Raw genomic sequence first — 15,931 nt, forward strand, 5'->3', positions numbered from 1 at the left:
GCTGCCTGGACCTACTAGAAGAAATAGGTGTCTTTCTTTGTGTCTCTCTCCACAGTTTTCTTAAAGCTCCGGGATTGTTAATCTAACTCACAAGCAAGTATGCCTGTGTTTTTCTAACTAATTATAAAGAGAGGTTTAAGTCTATGAGGGAAATTTTACTTGATTGGCACTCATAGGTTCGCAGTTAAGAATTGTATCTTGTCTTAAATATTGTTCAATTGTTAAAAGTTAAGCTAATTCATTTGTTTTAATTGTTTAATAAAGTTTGTTTTGATAAAAGCTTCCCAGTGTGTGAGTAGAATCGCACCTCTAGTGAAACATCTTATCCTCACAGTGATACCAAAATAGAAAATAGTTGGGATCTAGTCTGGCTTCATAAAATACCTTAGGGTTTCTGATCTAGAACCCTAATAAGTTGGTGATTACTGACCTGTAATATCTACAAAGTGACCATCGATGGTCCAACCTTCTAAATTAATTTCCTTTCTTTACCCATGAACAAACAGTGAATCTTGGACCCATTCTTCAAAAGAAAAATGACTTGGGACTATCAACCTGACATGCAGACAGTGGAGATGGTTCCCATACATGTGCCAGAAAGTGTCCCCTTGTCAGCAACACTGTGCAGTGCAGTGGTTAGGCCATGCAGAACCCTCAGCAGTCTGAGTGGTAACTGCAACGACATGGTGTTAGATAGTTCTGATGATAGTAGTGACTTCTGGAATGGTGACAACTGCTTCAGTAGATGCCTTACAGGACAACCTTAGTGGGTTGATTGTTGATTCTACAAACGTTCCAGGATATGCTTGGAGCTAATGTGACACACTTTCAAATCACCCATTGGACCAATTACCAGTGTGCTGCAAGGGGTAGTAGCGGGTATCTGTCACTCAAGATACTCACAAGAAGGCTATATTCTTCCAATACACTCGAATGCCAGCAGGGTGTGGAATCTTCAGGCCTGGGTCTGTGTCCCTTTACAATCAAAGGAGAAAAGTGCCTGAAGCCAGTTCTTTAATGGCCCTAGGATCATTAAGTTGGATTCCAACTCAGCCTGTGATGAATCCAATGGAAATATCCTGGCCATCGATTTTAACCTGTGTCACTCATGCGGCAATACACAGAAGCTAATAGAATAATAGAATCCCTACAGTGCGGAAGGAGGCCATTCAGCCCATTGAGTCTGAACCAATCACAATCCCACCCAGGCCCTATCCCCATAACCCCATATATTTACCCTTCTAATCCCCTGATGCTAAGGGGCAATTTAGCCTGGCCAATCAACCTAACCCACACATCTTTAGACTGTGGGAGGAAACCGGAGCACCCGGAGGAAACCCAAGCAGACACGGGAAGAATATGCAAACTCTACACAGACAGTCACCCAAGGCTGGAATTGAACCTGGGTCCCTGACGCTGTGAGGCAGCAATGCTAACCACTGTGCCACCATGCTGCCCATCACAGAATGGAACATCATTCTGTGTAAGACTATAAAACGTATGATGGAATGGAGTGAGAAAAGGCCATTCACCCATCTAGCCTATTTCATCCTATATACCAGATGTGTCCCTGAAAGGAGTTGAATTAGTTAATTCTCTTATTGAGGTCATTTATGATACCTGTGACTCCTCAGATACTGAAACAGTCCATTTCCAAATGCAGCAAGAGCTCGACAATATACAGACTTGGGCTAAAAAGTGCCAGGCAATGACCATCTCCAGCAAGAGATAATATAACCATCGCCCCTTGACATTCAATGCATTAGCATCACTCAATCGCCCACTATCAACATCCCTGGGGTTACCATTGACCAGAAGCTAAATTGGACTAGCCACGTAAATAACGTGGCAATAAAGCTGGTCAGAGGCTGGGAATCCTGTGGCAAGTGACTCACCCCCTGACTCCCCAAAGTCTGTCCACCATTTACAAGGCACAAGTCAGAAGTGCGATGGAATAATCCTCATTTGCCTGGATGGGTACATCTCCAACAACACTCAAGTAGCTTGACACCATCCAAGGCAAAGCAACCCGCTTGATTGGCACTCCATCCACAAATACCCCTTCACCACTGACACACAGTGGCAGCTGTGTGTACCATCTACAAGTTGCACTGCAGAAACTCACCTTCCAAACCCACAATCACTCCCATAAGAGCAGCAGATACCTGAGACACAACCTTCTGAATGTTCCCCTCCAAGTCACTCACCATCCTGACTTGGAAATATATTGCTGTTCTTTCAATGTCACAGGGTCAAAATCCTGGAACTCCCTCCCTAACAGCACTGTGGGTGTACCTACACCTCATGTACTGCAACGGTTCAAAAAGGCAGATCACCACCACCTTCTCAAGGGCAAATGGGGATGGGCAATGAATACTGGCCTAGCCAGAGACACCCACATCCCATGAATTAATTTTAAAAACTCACTAATAGCCAAGGTATAAATTTGATTCTTGTACACACAGTTTCAGTGGATTTAATTTATTAATGTTCTAAATTGGAAAATAATGTCTCATCTCTCCTTCCAGTTTTGGTCAGCGTATACACCATGTGACACCCAATACAGGGATAGTGTGAGACAAACCCTGGAGCAAATTGATGTTATTCACAGGATGTGTCAGAAGTACCCTGAGACTTTCCAGTTTGTAGGTTCAAGCACAGGTGAGGTAATCTATTTCCAATACCCGTTAACAGTACCAAGTAATGTTTCAAAATTTTGGTTAGCTACATAAACTGTGCTGAACGTTTGCACAGCACATCCTCTGATGGACAATCATGATTAGAAACTCAGTATCTGTACATAGCACATTACCAGCACAAGTACATATCGTGTTACAGGGCAGCAGATTTCAGCATACCAACCTGCTTAGTCAATGTGGTGAGGAAGAACTTTCAAAACTGCAGGTTCTTGCAATGTAAGCTAAGCTGAAAGTCCACACAATCTTCCAGCATTGACCCTGGTTGTGTTTGACCACTTCATTAACAAGGGTCAGACTTGCACAGAGGGGCTGTTTTGGATATATCTCTGACCCTTGTCTGCCCATGATGGCCAACAGATTCTGCATCCAACCAGTCTTGCGGAACAATGACTCAGAAACCATAGGATCCGTACAGTGCAGAAGGAGGCCATTCAGCCCATTGAGTCGGCACTGACTCTCCAAAAGAGCGTCCCTCCCAGGCCCTCCCCTATGACTAATCCACCTAACTGGCACATCTTCGGACACTAAGGGACAATTTAGCATGGCCAATCCACCTAACCCACACCTGGACTGTGGGAGGAAACTGGAGCACCCGGAGGAAACCCACACAAGCACAGGGAGAACATGCAAACTCCACACAGTCACTCAAAGCCGGAATCAAACCTGGGTCCCTGGTGCTGTGAGGCAGCAGTGCTAACCACTGTACCACCATGCCGCCACTGGAAAGAGGAACAGGAAGTTTGACCATTGCGTGCAGCAGGGCTCTTGGCCAGTATGGGGATCGAACCACACCAATACCACCTGAGCTAACCAGCCATTAATGAAGTGGAGCTAGTGTTAATTGTAAGCTTTCTCCGCTCCCTATATTCCCATGCCTACCTTTCCTCTCCCTTCTCTTGCTCCCCAGCAATATACCCACTGCTGGCTTCTGAATACATACTTCAAAGTAAAGTAACTGCTGTGTAATATTAATTTATTGTGCTGCATTGCTAAAGTGAAATTCAAAACATTTCCCTTCCTTAATCTCACATGATGGAACTCTCTGACGCTCCTCACAGTCGGTAGGTAGGTCCTTGCACACAGTAGCTCACTAATCAGAAAACCACAGTTGCTCGCTATAAAACTTTACATCCATTTTTTGTTAGTGTGTCTTCACACCCATGCTGCTTTTACCTTTGGAGAAAGGCTGGAAGGATTCTAGGGCTCTTTATCAGCCCACTGAACCATGTTATGAACTCTTCTTTCTTAGTCACAAAGTGCTGGCATTAGACTTGGACCAGATCCAGAGGTACGGTTGCTACCCTGCACCACAAGACCTCCTATTTACATTCATTAATGCCACAAGCAATGCACCCGTGTTTTCCCATTTGTATAGTCCACTCACAAATCCTCACCACCTCTTCCCACTCACTCATGGAATTTCTTAGATGGACAATTGTTAGTGACTAATCGCCAAAGAAAAAGGTACAGCTGTAGTAAAACTTCACTACTTTTATATTCCATTCCTCTTCCAATAAATACCAACTTTCCATGTGTCTTCTTAATCACTTGCTGCACCTGCAGACTAACCTGTTGTGTTTCATGTACCAGGGCACCCAGATCCCTCTGTACCTCAGAGTTCTATTGAATAGAGCAAAATTCTTACTGTATTTAGGTATTTGAAGACAAATTGTTTCTGGAAAGGTAGAAAGCAACAAGACATTCTCTGGCTTTTCAATCAATACATATTTTCCAAATATTGTTTTGAAATTAAGTAAAATATATAAATTAAATAAAACAATTAGAATCAAGTGTTAAAAACAGAAACATTCAGAAATTTGTTTGCCAAATATGAATGTACTAAATCACCTTAATCTGATTTAAAGTGAATTGTTGTATATAACCTGTATTTCCTTTTAAATGCAGAGCTTATTAATGCTTTCAAACGAGGTAGAGTGGCCAGTTTAATTGGTGTGGAGGGTGGACACTCCATTGACAGCAACATGGCCACATTACGCCTCTTCTATCAGCTGGGTGTTCGGTATGTTACGCTCACACACAGCTGTAATACACCATGGTAAGACAAAGTTCGGAGATTCCTTTCCTCTTTTTTTTTTAAAAGGTCATTCATATATGTTCGATAAAGGTTCAATGAAGAGTGCATGAGGGCATGCTAGGAGCAGCACCAAGCATACCCAAAAATGAGGTGCCAACCTGGTGAAGTTACAACACAGTACTCCTTGCACGCCAAACAATGGAAGCAGCAGGCAATGGACAGAGCTTAGGGATCCCATAGCAAATGGATCAGATCAAAGCTCTGTCGAGCTGCCACACCCAGCCATAAAAGGTGGTGGACAATTAAACAACTATGCCATCTAAACTGCAGCAGTTCAAGAAGGCAGCTCACCATCACCTTCTCAAGGACAATTAGGGACGTGTAACAAAGGCTGGCAAAAATAATTGTTTTAAAATATTCTTGATTGAATGTTTGATATATTCAATGGTGGGGTTAACAGGGCAGAATGGTACTTCCCATTAATTGTTGACACATGTCTATTTCTATCAGACTTCCAGTGTCCATATTAACTATGTATGGTCTTGTCTAATTCCTGCATGTTTGCTGTGCTGTGGGTTCACAGCTACATACCCATTAAGTACAAGTATAATGCCAAGTTATAGTCAATTTGTGCTGTTAGCCCAAAATCACTGGAAGCCATGACAAATGATTGATTAAGGCTGACAGATTCATTTCACAAAGAACACTTGCAGTTAACAAACACAGGAAACTTTCAGCCCAGGGTGGCGTGGTGTCACAGTGGTTAGCACTGCTGCCTCACAGCGCCAGGGTTCAATTCAGTTTTGAGTGACTGTGTGGAGTTTGCACATTCTCCCCGTGACTCTGTGGGTTTCCTCCGGGTGCTCCACTTTCCTCCCACAGTCCAAAGATGTGCGGGTTAGATTGATTGGCCATGCTAAATTGCCTCTTAGTTTCCCAAGATATATGGTTTAGAGGGTTTAGCGCGGTAAATACGTGGGCTTATGAGAAAGGGCCTGGGTGGGATCCTCTGTCGGAGAGTCGATGCAGACCCGACGCACCAAATGGCCTCCTTCTGCACTGTGGGGATTCTGTTCTATAAGTCTATGCTCCTTTGGAACCCCCTGTCCAAGAGATATAAACCCTGTTTTTTTAAATCTTTCAGGGCGGATAACTGGCTTGTGGACACTGGAAATGACATAAGTGAGAGTAACGGATTGTCCGAGTATGGGAAGGTTAGTGTGTTCCACTAATGCTGAAGGTTGTTTAGTTTGAAATTTCAATGTGTAAATCAATGCATTATTTCCATAAACGCGAAGCTTCTATGTACTAATCCAACCTATATGTTGAATACATTTTCCAAAACTTCAGGAGGAAAAGTCTTCAATGAAAACTTGTTTGAACAAACTTATTTTATCATTCTTTGTAGATGTTTATCTCCTTGAACAACATCATTGCATTGCTCGCCTGGACATTATTATGGCTTTTCGGATTCCTTTGCTTACACAAAACAGAGTTTTACAGAATCATATTCCTGGCACAGAGCCTTGTCCACCAGGGGCACGTGTTGCAAATTTGGGCAGTTGCGTTCCTGGATTCTCCAAGTATTAAAATGGACAGAAAGTCATGAGAAAGGGGCAGCCCAAATTTATGATGCATACTCCAGGTAGCGAAGACTCCAAGTCAGAATACAGTTTTGCAAAATGATTCGTGTGGCTTTTAGATGAACCATCTATAAACAGTGCAACCTATGAATAAGAAAGGACGTGGCCCTTGTGGCTAAAGGAATCAAGAGATATGGAGAGAAAGCAGGAGTGGGATTCTGAAAGTGCATGATCAACCTTGTTCATGTTGAATGGTGGTCAGGTTCAAAAGGCAGAATGGCCTACTCCTGCACTAATGTTTCTATGTTTTGGTATATACAATGAGGGAAACACTCAAGTTCACACGTGAACAACACAGGATCATTTGCTAATATGTAAATGAACAAAGAACAATACAGCACAGGAACAGGCCCTTCGGCCCTCCAAGCCCGTGCCGCTCCCTGGTCCAAACTAGACCATTCTTTTGTATTCCTCCATTCCCACTCCGTTCATATGGCTATCTAGATAAGTCTTAAAATGTTACTGTTTGCCACCTGAAACTCAGAAAGACATTTTTAACCTAGAAAATATTCCCTTTTTAAAATTTCTTCTTGGCTGCGGGCAGTGCGAGCAATATTGTATTTATTGCCCATCTTTAATTGCCCTGAGAAGATGATGTTCAACTTTTTCCTTGAATTGTTGCTATCTGTGCTAACAATAACTGAAAAATACTCCTGCCAATCTGGAGTAATGAGCATGGAGAAGACTTAGAGAAAGCAGATTATTATACAATCCTTAGTTCAAATCATTTGTAACTGAACCAAATTATATTTTGTTTCATTACTGTGCTAATAATTGGAGCGGCAAACTTTAAAAGAATAAAACCTGCAAGAGTTAATGGATGGAATTTTACCACCCCACCGGCCACGGGAATCGGAGCGGGCGAGGGGCGGACCATGGATTGCCCGCTGACCTCGGGCAGGGTTTTACGGTTTCGGGATGAGCAAGGCCATAAAATCAAATTCATAGAATCCCTACAACGCAGAAGGAGGCCATTCGGCCCATCGAGTCTGCACTGACCACAATCCCACCCGGGCCCTATTCCCGTAACCCCATATATTTACCCTGCTAATCCCCCTGACACTAGTGTCAATTTTAGCATGGCCAATCAACCTAACTCGCACATCTTTGGACTGTGGGAGGAAACCGGAGCACCCGGAGGAAACCCACGCAGACACAGGGAGAACGTGCAAACTTCACACAGACAGTGACCCGAGGCCAGAATTGAACCCGGGTCCCTGGTGCTGTGAGGCAGCAGTGCTAACCACTGTGCCACCCCTGAGTTAACTAATTGAGTTAACAAAATTCCTTACAGTGGATTAGAAACGAAAGTGGGCAGTTGGTGCAGTTTGGTGGCAGACAGGAAGGAGACTGGGAACTGAGACCCAGAGGCATTGCATCTAATCAGAATGAAATTATTTCAAAACTCATCTAATAAATGAGTTTCACCCAACTTTGAGTAAGTTTTTTATTTGTTCTTTATTTCATTGAATCTAAGAAAATCATTCTGGAGATGAACCGCCTGGGAATGATCATCGATTTAGCGCACGTTTCTGTCAAGACCATGAAGGATGTGCTGCAGCTTTCGAAGGCTCCCGTCATATTTAGCCACTCATCTGCCTATGCTCTATGTAACCATAAACGCAATGTGCCAGATGAAATTCTGAAGATAGTGGTAAGAATCCCTGTTATAAATTCATGCTTTACTGCTTATCTCGATCGGATTTTATGGAAATTTTGAAGGATTCCATTGCATATTTGGAAGAATGCGTTTGTAAAACTGGTGCAGACTCGATGGGCCGAATAACCTCCTTCTGCACTGTAGGGATGCTATGAATTCTGTTCTCTGGATAAAAGTGAGTGTGTGGTGGGTGTTGCGAAGCTGGCGTTATCACTAATGCTCAAAGTCCAGCTGTAGGTGCTGTGAGGGTAAGTTTACTCTTTCAGGGGAATAATTCACAATCTGAGCTGTCCTGAGTTGTAAAGGTTATTAAACACTCAGAAAGATCTGGAAAAAAGGCAAAGATAAAACACAACAGTAAAAAGGTCTTTCAATATCACATTGGTCAGAAGGCAATCGAAGAAGACATGAGAACTATGATATGGATTTTAAGTCGGAGTGGGGTTCTATCACTGGGCCGGCTGCATTCAGGGATTCTAGGTTTATACACGGCCTAATCGTCTCCTTCAAAGTATTTCTGCAAGTGGCAAAATATTCTCGCCTCCATGTCAACGTGGAGTCAGGAGGAACAGCAGTGCTCCTTCTAGCCTCACAGTAAAACCATATGTTGCTGCCAGCCACTGCTCATCCCTAACCCTCCATTCTCGCATCAATCACCTCAATCATTCACCTTTACTGCTGCCTTCATCTCCTTTCTACAGTATAGACAGTGACCCAAGCCGGGAATCGAAGGGTAATAGGAAACTCAGAATGAGACATGTCACAGGATACACTTGCACTAACATTAGTAAAAGCCTGGGAGAAAGTTCCCAACTCTTCAACCAGATGTTTGTGCTGTGAAAAGACTCAAAATACAAGTAAGAGTTCATGCATTTGTTTAGCTCCTTTCACAACCTCAGGAGGTCACATAGTGCTGCAAATGAAATATTTTCAAAGTCATTGTTGTAACATTGGAAACATGACAGCTAATTTGTGCAAAGCAATATCCCATAAATATCAATGTGATAATGACCAGATAATCTTTTCTCAATCTGTTGATTAAGGAATAAATATTGGTCAGGAAACCAGGCTTCCTCCCCTGCTCTTCTTCAAGATAGTGCCAGGGATCTTCTATATAGACCTGAGAGAGTAGACGGAGCTTCAGTTTACCATCTCAGCTAAAGATGACGGTTGGAATGTTATAGCCGTTCACACCGGTGGGATTTTCCCATCCCGCTGCAGTGAATGGAGATTTGGCGCCAAATTCTCTGACCCGTTGCCGTGGGAGGGAGAGTCAAGGCTGCAGCCAAATTCTCTGACCCGTTGTGAGTAAGATCATGCCCGACATCTTAGAAACCTTAGAATCTTAGAAACCTTACAGCACAGAAAGAGGCCATTCGGCCCATCGAGTCTGCACTGACCACTATCCCACCCAGGCCCTACTCCCATATCCCTACATATTTACCCACTAATCCCTCTAACCTACGCATCCCAGGACACTAAGGGCAATTTTTTAGCATGGCCAATCAACCTAACCCGCACATCTTTGGACTGTGGGAGGAAACCGGAGCACCCGGAGGAAACCCACGCAGACACGAGGAGAATGTGCAAACTCCACACAGACAGTGACCCAAGCCGGGAATCGAACCCAGGTCCCTGGAGCTGTGAAGCAGCAGTGCTAACCACTGTGCTACCGTGCCGCCCACAAGTATATCTCTAGTATAGCTCTGCTGTGTCAGCCCAGGTATTTGTGCTCAAGTCTCTGGAGTAAGACTTGAACCCACAACGTACTGACTCAGAGACTACAGTGCTACCCACTGAGCCAGGGGCTGCAAATTAAGGAAAAGGAATTTCACTTAGGAAAAACAAAAGGCATGAAACTGTCTACCCTCGGCATATTAACAATATGCAGGAGGCGGCACGGTGGCATAGTGGTTAGCACTGCTGCCTCACAGTGCCAGGGACCCGGGTTTGATTCCTGGTTTGGGTCACTGTCTGTGCGGAGTCTGCACATTCTCCCTGTGTCTGTGTGGATTTTCTCCCATAGTCCGAAAGATGTGCTGATTGGTGCATTGGCCATGCTAAATTCTCCCTCAGTGTATCCGAACAGGTGCCAGAGTGTGGCAACTAAGGGATTTTCATAGTAAGTTCATTGCAATGTTAATGTAAGACTACTTGTAACAATAAATATCGACAAAGGATCCTAAATTCATATTTCACATTCACTGTCTTTTTAAAAATTCATTCTATGGATTTGGCTATTGTCAAACGGGCTAATCCCTAGGCAATTGTATGCTGCCTTCTTTAACTGCTGCCACCTATGTGTTGAAGATGCTCTATCATTGCTATCGGGAAGTTCCAGATCCCTGTCTCTGTGACAATGAATTCTTCATGCAACCTTTACTTTTGGACAGGAAAATGGCTAAATATATAAAATACAAATATATATTTGTACACAGAGATTACCATTAAACCTGTTGAATCATTTCTATGAATGGATTTACTTCGCAGAGAAAGAAAGGAGGTATCGTCATGGTGAATTTCTACAATCAGTACGTTACCTGCAGCTCTGCAGCTAATCTTTCAGATGTGGCAGGTCAGTATTTCCATTGTGTTCTCAGGTCACATTGCTTTGGAAAATTAATTGCTGCTATTATAACAAAGGTTTACAAGGGAACCATACAGCCTCCCTTATCTGCCATTCAATGGGGCAATGAGGGTAGAAGGCCATAGGTTGGCATGGATTGGGCATAGTGGGTCCTATTTTACCATTTTGATTCTAAGGGCTGGGCGGACTTGAAACTGAGAGTGTTTCAAATCCGACTTTTAGACCTGTTCTCAAGTGTCACCAATCGCACTCTGCCTGAAAAAATATCAGCAATTCCAAATTGCATCGCACAAGCCTCTGGGCGGGGCTTAACGTGCCCCAAACCCTGCAGCTCCGATTGGAACCTCCAACTGCGCGTGTGCAGAAAAAAATGATAGAATGCGGCTCCCCTGCCACATTCCTCACGGGCCGGATAATGCCTCCCCCTGGCCCGCACAGACATTGCCCCACCCTCACAACATTACTGACACCCTTTCCCCCCATGCCCCTGCCACCCAGAACGATTGTGGGCCCCTTCCCCCACATCGATCTAAGGAAGAGGGCAGCAGACCCCCTTTCCCCTCCACTGATCACAGGCAGAGTGGCAGTGGACCCCCCCCCCCCCCCCCCCCCCACTGATCTCAGGCAGAGTGGCAGCCCTTCCCCCTCACCGATCTCAAGCAGAGAGCCATCAGACCCACCTTCCGCCGCCCCCCCCCTTCCACCTCCCCATCGATCTCAAGCAGAGGGCAGTTGGACGCTCAACGCCTACCTCCTCACTAACTGGAGCGCCCAAATCAGACTTTTGTGGAGCATGTCTGTTTCGTGCCGATTCTGGATGGGCGAATTCAGTGGTAAAGGGGGAACTGCCAGTAAGGTTTGGCGTGCAGCCCATTAAGTCAATTTAAATGCATGCAAATACATGTAAATTGCCGTTGCGCCCATTTCAGGCACGGTCCCGATCGCAGCCATTTTCGGACCTTGGTAAAGGGGGAGCCAGCGTGGAGGCTGGCGCGGATCACACTACCCACCTCACGCCCGACTTTACCAAGTTTTTGCGCCCGAAAACAGGCTCAACGTGATGGTAAAATCGGGCCCAGAGGGTGTGTGGAGATGTAAGGGGTGAGGGCTGGAGTGATGCTGTTTGTTTTGTTGTTACTTTTTATTGATCTCAACACAGTGCCAGTGCATAGACACAGGCCTTGCGCTCAGCGGCAGACTGCGAATTCTGTTCTGGGGTCACCCACCCTCGACTCCTGTTTCAGTTCACCCCAGCTGACTGAAAAGGCAGGCGGCCATTTTGAAAGGTCAGGTTCGCTGAGCCAGGAGATTCCCAACTCGGCCAAGCCATTCCAGAGACAAAAATCTGGGAATTAATTTCTTTGCAAAAATCTGGACCTAATTTCTTTGCAACGACGCTGCCAGAATTGCTGACTATTTCCAGCATTTTGACCGGGATTCTCCCAAAAAGATTCTAAGTGCTGAATTCGTGTAAAAACTGGAGTAAATCCCACTGGTTTTTTTTTAAGCAGGATTTTCAAAATGAATCTCCCACACTCTGTGTATCACGGAGTGTCTCAGCGTCGATTTCGATAAAAATCCAGGGGTGGGGCCTATTCCCGCTGGAGAGGCCGGCAGCGTAGCTCTGAGCGGGCCACTGCGTATGCGCCGATCTGTCAGAGCCAAGATCAGTGCATGTGCAGTAGCCCCGCACTGCCCGCCTCCCGATCACTGGCCAGCTCAATTGCTTGCCAGCACAGCAACCCTGAATCGCTGCCCCTCGGACCCTTCCCACCTCCTGATCACTGCCCTCTCGGACCTCTCCAGGCCAGCTCCCCCCCACCCCACCTCCCCCTGCCTGCCTTGATCTCCCGCTTCCCCCCGGCAGTCCCAATCTCCCAATCTGACCCCTCCCCCCCCCCCCTCAGCCCTGGCCCCACCCCCTGGCAGGCCAAGATTCCTCCCCCCCCCACCCCCCCCCCCCACCCATCCCGATGGCCAGCCCCGATCGCTGTCAATTCTCCTCCTTTCACTGATTCCAAGTGCAGAGCGGGATCACCCACCCCCACCAATCTCCCCCCCACGGGCCCTGCCCTCAACAGGCCACGCCCCTGCCCATCAGGCAATGCCAAGGTGCCCCTTGGGCAGTGCCAGGGGACCAGGCTGGCACTGCTAAGGCTGTGTTTACCCCAGTCCAACGCCGGCATCTCCACATCAAGGCTGGCAATGCCCAGGGGACACCCCCTCCCCCTTATTCCTGACCTTCTGGGGGACCTCCCTGGCCCCCGTTCACTCCAGCAGGGTGGGGCTGGCAAATCCCCGCAAGTGGGGAGCTGTTGTAAACCCCATTAGAGTGAAACACTCCTGGCGCGGGGTCGGGGGGAGAGGCGGGCCCAGACACTTCATTCCCGGGCCCGCTAATGATAATTCAAATTTTAATTTAAATATTTTGAACAGTTCCACGCCGATTTATGGCGCGGAGTTGATGATGCTGGAAATCTGGCAGCTGGAGACACGCGGAGGCTATGGTGCCCCGTGGGAAGCCCGCTAACCGGTCTCTCATGGCACACTGTGCTGCTAGAACAAGTCATGATGTGGAGATGCCGGCGTTGGACTGGGGTGAACACAGTAAGAGTGTTAACAACACCAGGTTAAAGTCCAACAGGTTTATTTGGTAGCAAACACCATTCGCTTTCGGAGCGCTGCCCCTTCGTCAGATGGAGTGTCCACTCCATCTGACGAAGGAGCAGCGCTCCGAAAGCTAATGGTGTTTGCTGCCAAATAAACCTGTTGGACTTTAACCTGGTGTTGTTAAAACTCTTACTGCTAGAACAATGCAGATTGCTGGGAGAATTGCCCCCTTTCTGTTTTTACTTTGGTTTCCTGGATCTGCAGTATAAATGAACCACAATACAGTGCACACAGTACCAAGCCACTTCTCCAGTTCCGTGTGAGGAGTCTTGCCTCAAATCATAGACTTGTTTCTGACAAAAGTGTGCTGCTATAAATGTAAGGAGAGAGAATAAACAAAGAAAAGAAAACAAAAAGAATGTTTCAACCCATTATTTTTTTAAAAATTCATCTGAGTTGTGCATTGGGCTTAACTCTTTCGCTTTAATGTAGCTTTTTGGAACTTGGGTTCCTTTTCACGACCGTTTATTTCACAATAACTGTGACTTTGGGCTGAAATTGCTACTTCCTGAACAGCAGGAACTAATGTTGTTATTGTGTGAGACCACAGAAAGACAGCAGGGGTAGGGGTGAAGTTAGATCATATCTTTCTTAGACACAGAATTACTGCAAATTGGGCGGCATGGTAGCACAGTGGTTAGCACTGCTGCTTCACAGCTCCAGGGTCCTGGGTTCGATTCCCGGCTCGGGTCACTGTCTGTGTGGAGTTTGCACATTCTCCTCGTGTCTGCGTGGGTTTCCTCCGGGTGCTCCGGTTTCCTCCCACAGTCCAAAGATGTGCGGGTTAGGTTGATTGGCCAGGTTAAAAATTGCCCCTTAGAGTCCTGAGATGCGTAGGTTAGAGGGATTAGTGGGTAAATATGTGGGGGTAGGGCCTGGGTGGGATTGTGGTCGGTGCAGTCTCGATGGGCCGAATGGCCTCCTTCTGCACTGTAGGGTTTCTATGAATCTTGTGGTGCAGCGTTCCCTGCCCAAACCATGTCTCGAGTACAAAACACAGAGTATGCTGGAAAAAAAACCCAGCAGGTCTGACAGCATCTATAAGGAGAGAAAACAGAGCTAACGTTTCGAGTCCTCTTGGCTCTTTGTCAGAACTGGTGGGAGAGGGAGATTGCGTTAGATTTTAAAGTGCAGCTGTGAGAGATTGCAACAAGAAGTAACAACTTCAAAAACATGAGAGAGATGGCCTGGCGTGGGAGGGAGTGTGGCAGGGAAGGAGGTTCATATTGAGGCAATAATATATTTAAAAATAGGGGTATAAAATGGAGGAGAATGATCACACTCAAAGTTGAGTCCTGAGGGTTGAGATATGCCCAGTTGGAACACCGTGCCTCAAGTACATCTAACGCCATATTGGTTCAGTTATATATATCCATAAAGGCTGTTTGAAAGAGGCATTAGAAACATAGAAAATAGAAGCAAGAGTAGGCCATTTAGCCCTTTGAGCCTGCTCCACCATATATTATGATCATGGCTGATCACCAAATTCAATATTCTGATCCTGCCTTCCCTACATATCCCTTGATCCCTTTAGCTTTATTAACTATATCTAATTAGGCCCCTTCCATCTGCTAACCTGGGGTCTAATGCCTGTTGCATGACCTCGTTTTGAAATTCAGCCAAGCTTTTACGTTTTCTGCAGCTTAACTAGCCACCATGAAAGGGATTTCTTCAAGCCATTAACAAAAAGATGCCTGTTTAATTTTAACTGAATGTGTCCAATTTTGTCACCACGGTGTCAGAAAATGAACTAATTGAGTAAATTAATATACTTTGAAACTGCATGACAAAAATATTGCTACTGTTAGAGCTTTAAGTGGCTAAAGATTAAAAACCCTGATAGTTTATCGCATTTCTGATATAATTATTAGTCTTCCTCAATGATATACATGATATTGTTTTAAATTATTGATCAAAAGTCTTTGCAAGCATTGACTCCAGTTTTGTGGAAAACTTTTTCAGCTAACTGCAATAAAGTTATTTGTTGTTTTTCTTTATTTTTCTTTTTCTGATTCTGCCCCATATTCTTCAACTCCTTGATGTAGTACATTCACAGCTAAGAGTGTGACCTTCCAGGTTGTTGACATTGCTGCCTGCAGCATCTAGGCATCCCAAGTATCCTGCAGATGTGAGTCCTCCGATTGACCTTTTCCCCCTACCATACATCTGTTGGGAGGTGCTGCACACTATGCATAGTCTTTCCCTGCTCAATCTGCTTCAGCCCAGGAGTAACATGGAAGGGGGATTCAACCTTCATGGTCATCCTTAAGAGGTAGCAAAGCCAGCAATTATTGCCCATCACTAATTACCCTTGAGAAGGCACATGGTGAACCTTCTTTCCTTTGGTGTGGTGACGGTGCCCACACAGTGTTGTTACTTAGGGAGTTCCAGATGTTCTGCCACCAATTTCTGGCAGGGAGCTTTAACACGTCACTTGTAGCTTTCTCAGAACTCTGAATTTAAATTATTGTAATGGAATTCAAACGTGGTTTTAAAAAGTCATGTTTTTCAAATGATTTCTACAGATCATTTTGACTACATCAAAAAGGTTGCTGGTTACCAGACTCTAGGCTTTGGTGGAGATTATGATGGCGTAACCAGGTAATACTCTTATCAATCTAGCTGTCTATCTACACT

The 15,931-nt window shown here is 45.4% G+C and overlaps 1 protein-coding gene across 1 annotated transcript in view; it reads left to right on the plus strand.

Annotated features, from left to right (window-relative positions):
• dpep1 (dipeptidase 1) overlaps nt 1–15,931 on the plus strand; it is a 37,355-nt gene that overhangs the window by 14,741 nt on the left and 6,683 nt on the right. The window contains exons 3-8 of the mRNA XM_078210238.1: nt 2,529–2,661; nt 4,605–4,755; nt 5,879–5,948; nt 7,855–8,031; nt 10,528–10,612; nt 15,820–15,895. Of these exons, the coding sequence (XP_078066364.1) occupies nt 2,529–2,661; nt 4,605–4,755; nt 5,879–5,948; nt 7,855–8,031; nt 10,528–10,612; nt 15,820–15,895 (692 nt within the window). The remainder of the gene's footprint in view (nt 1–2,528; nt 2,662–4,604; nt 4,756–5,878; nt 5,949–7,854; nt 8,032–10,527; nt 10,613–15,819; nt 15,896–15,931) is intronic.

This window comes from Mustelus asterias, chromosome 4 (genome assembly GCF_964213995.1).
Source record: "Mustelus asterias chromosome 4, sMusAst1.hap1.1, whole genome shotgun sequence".
NCBI lineage: Eukaryota > Metazoa > Chordata > Chondrichthyes > Carcharhiniformes > Triakidae > Mustelus > Mustelus asterias.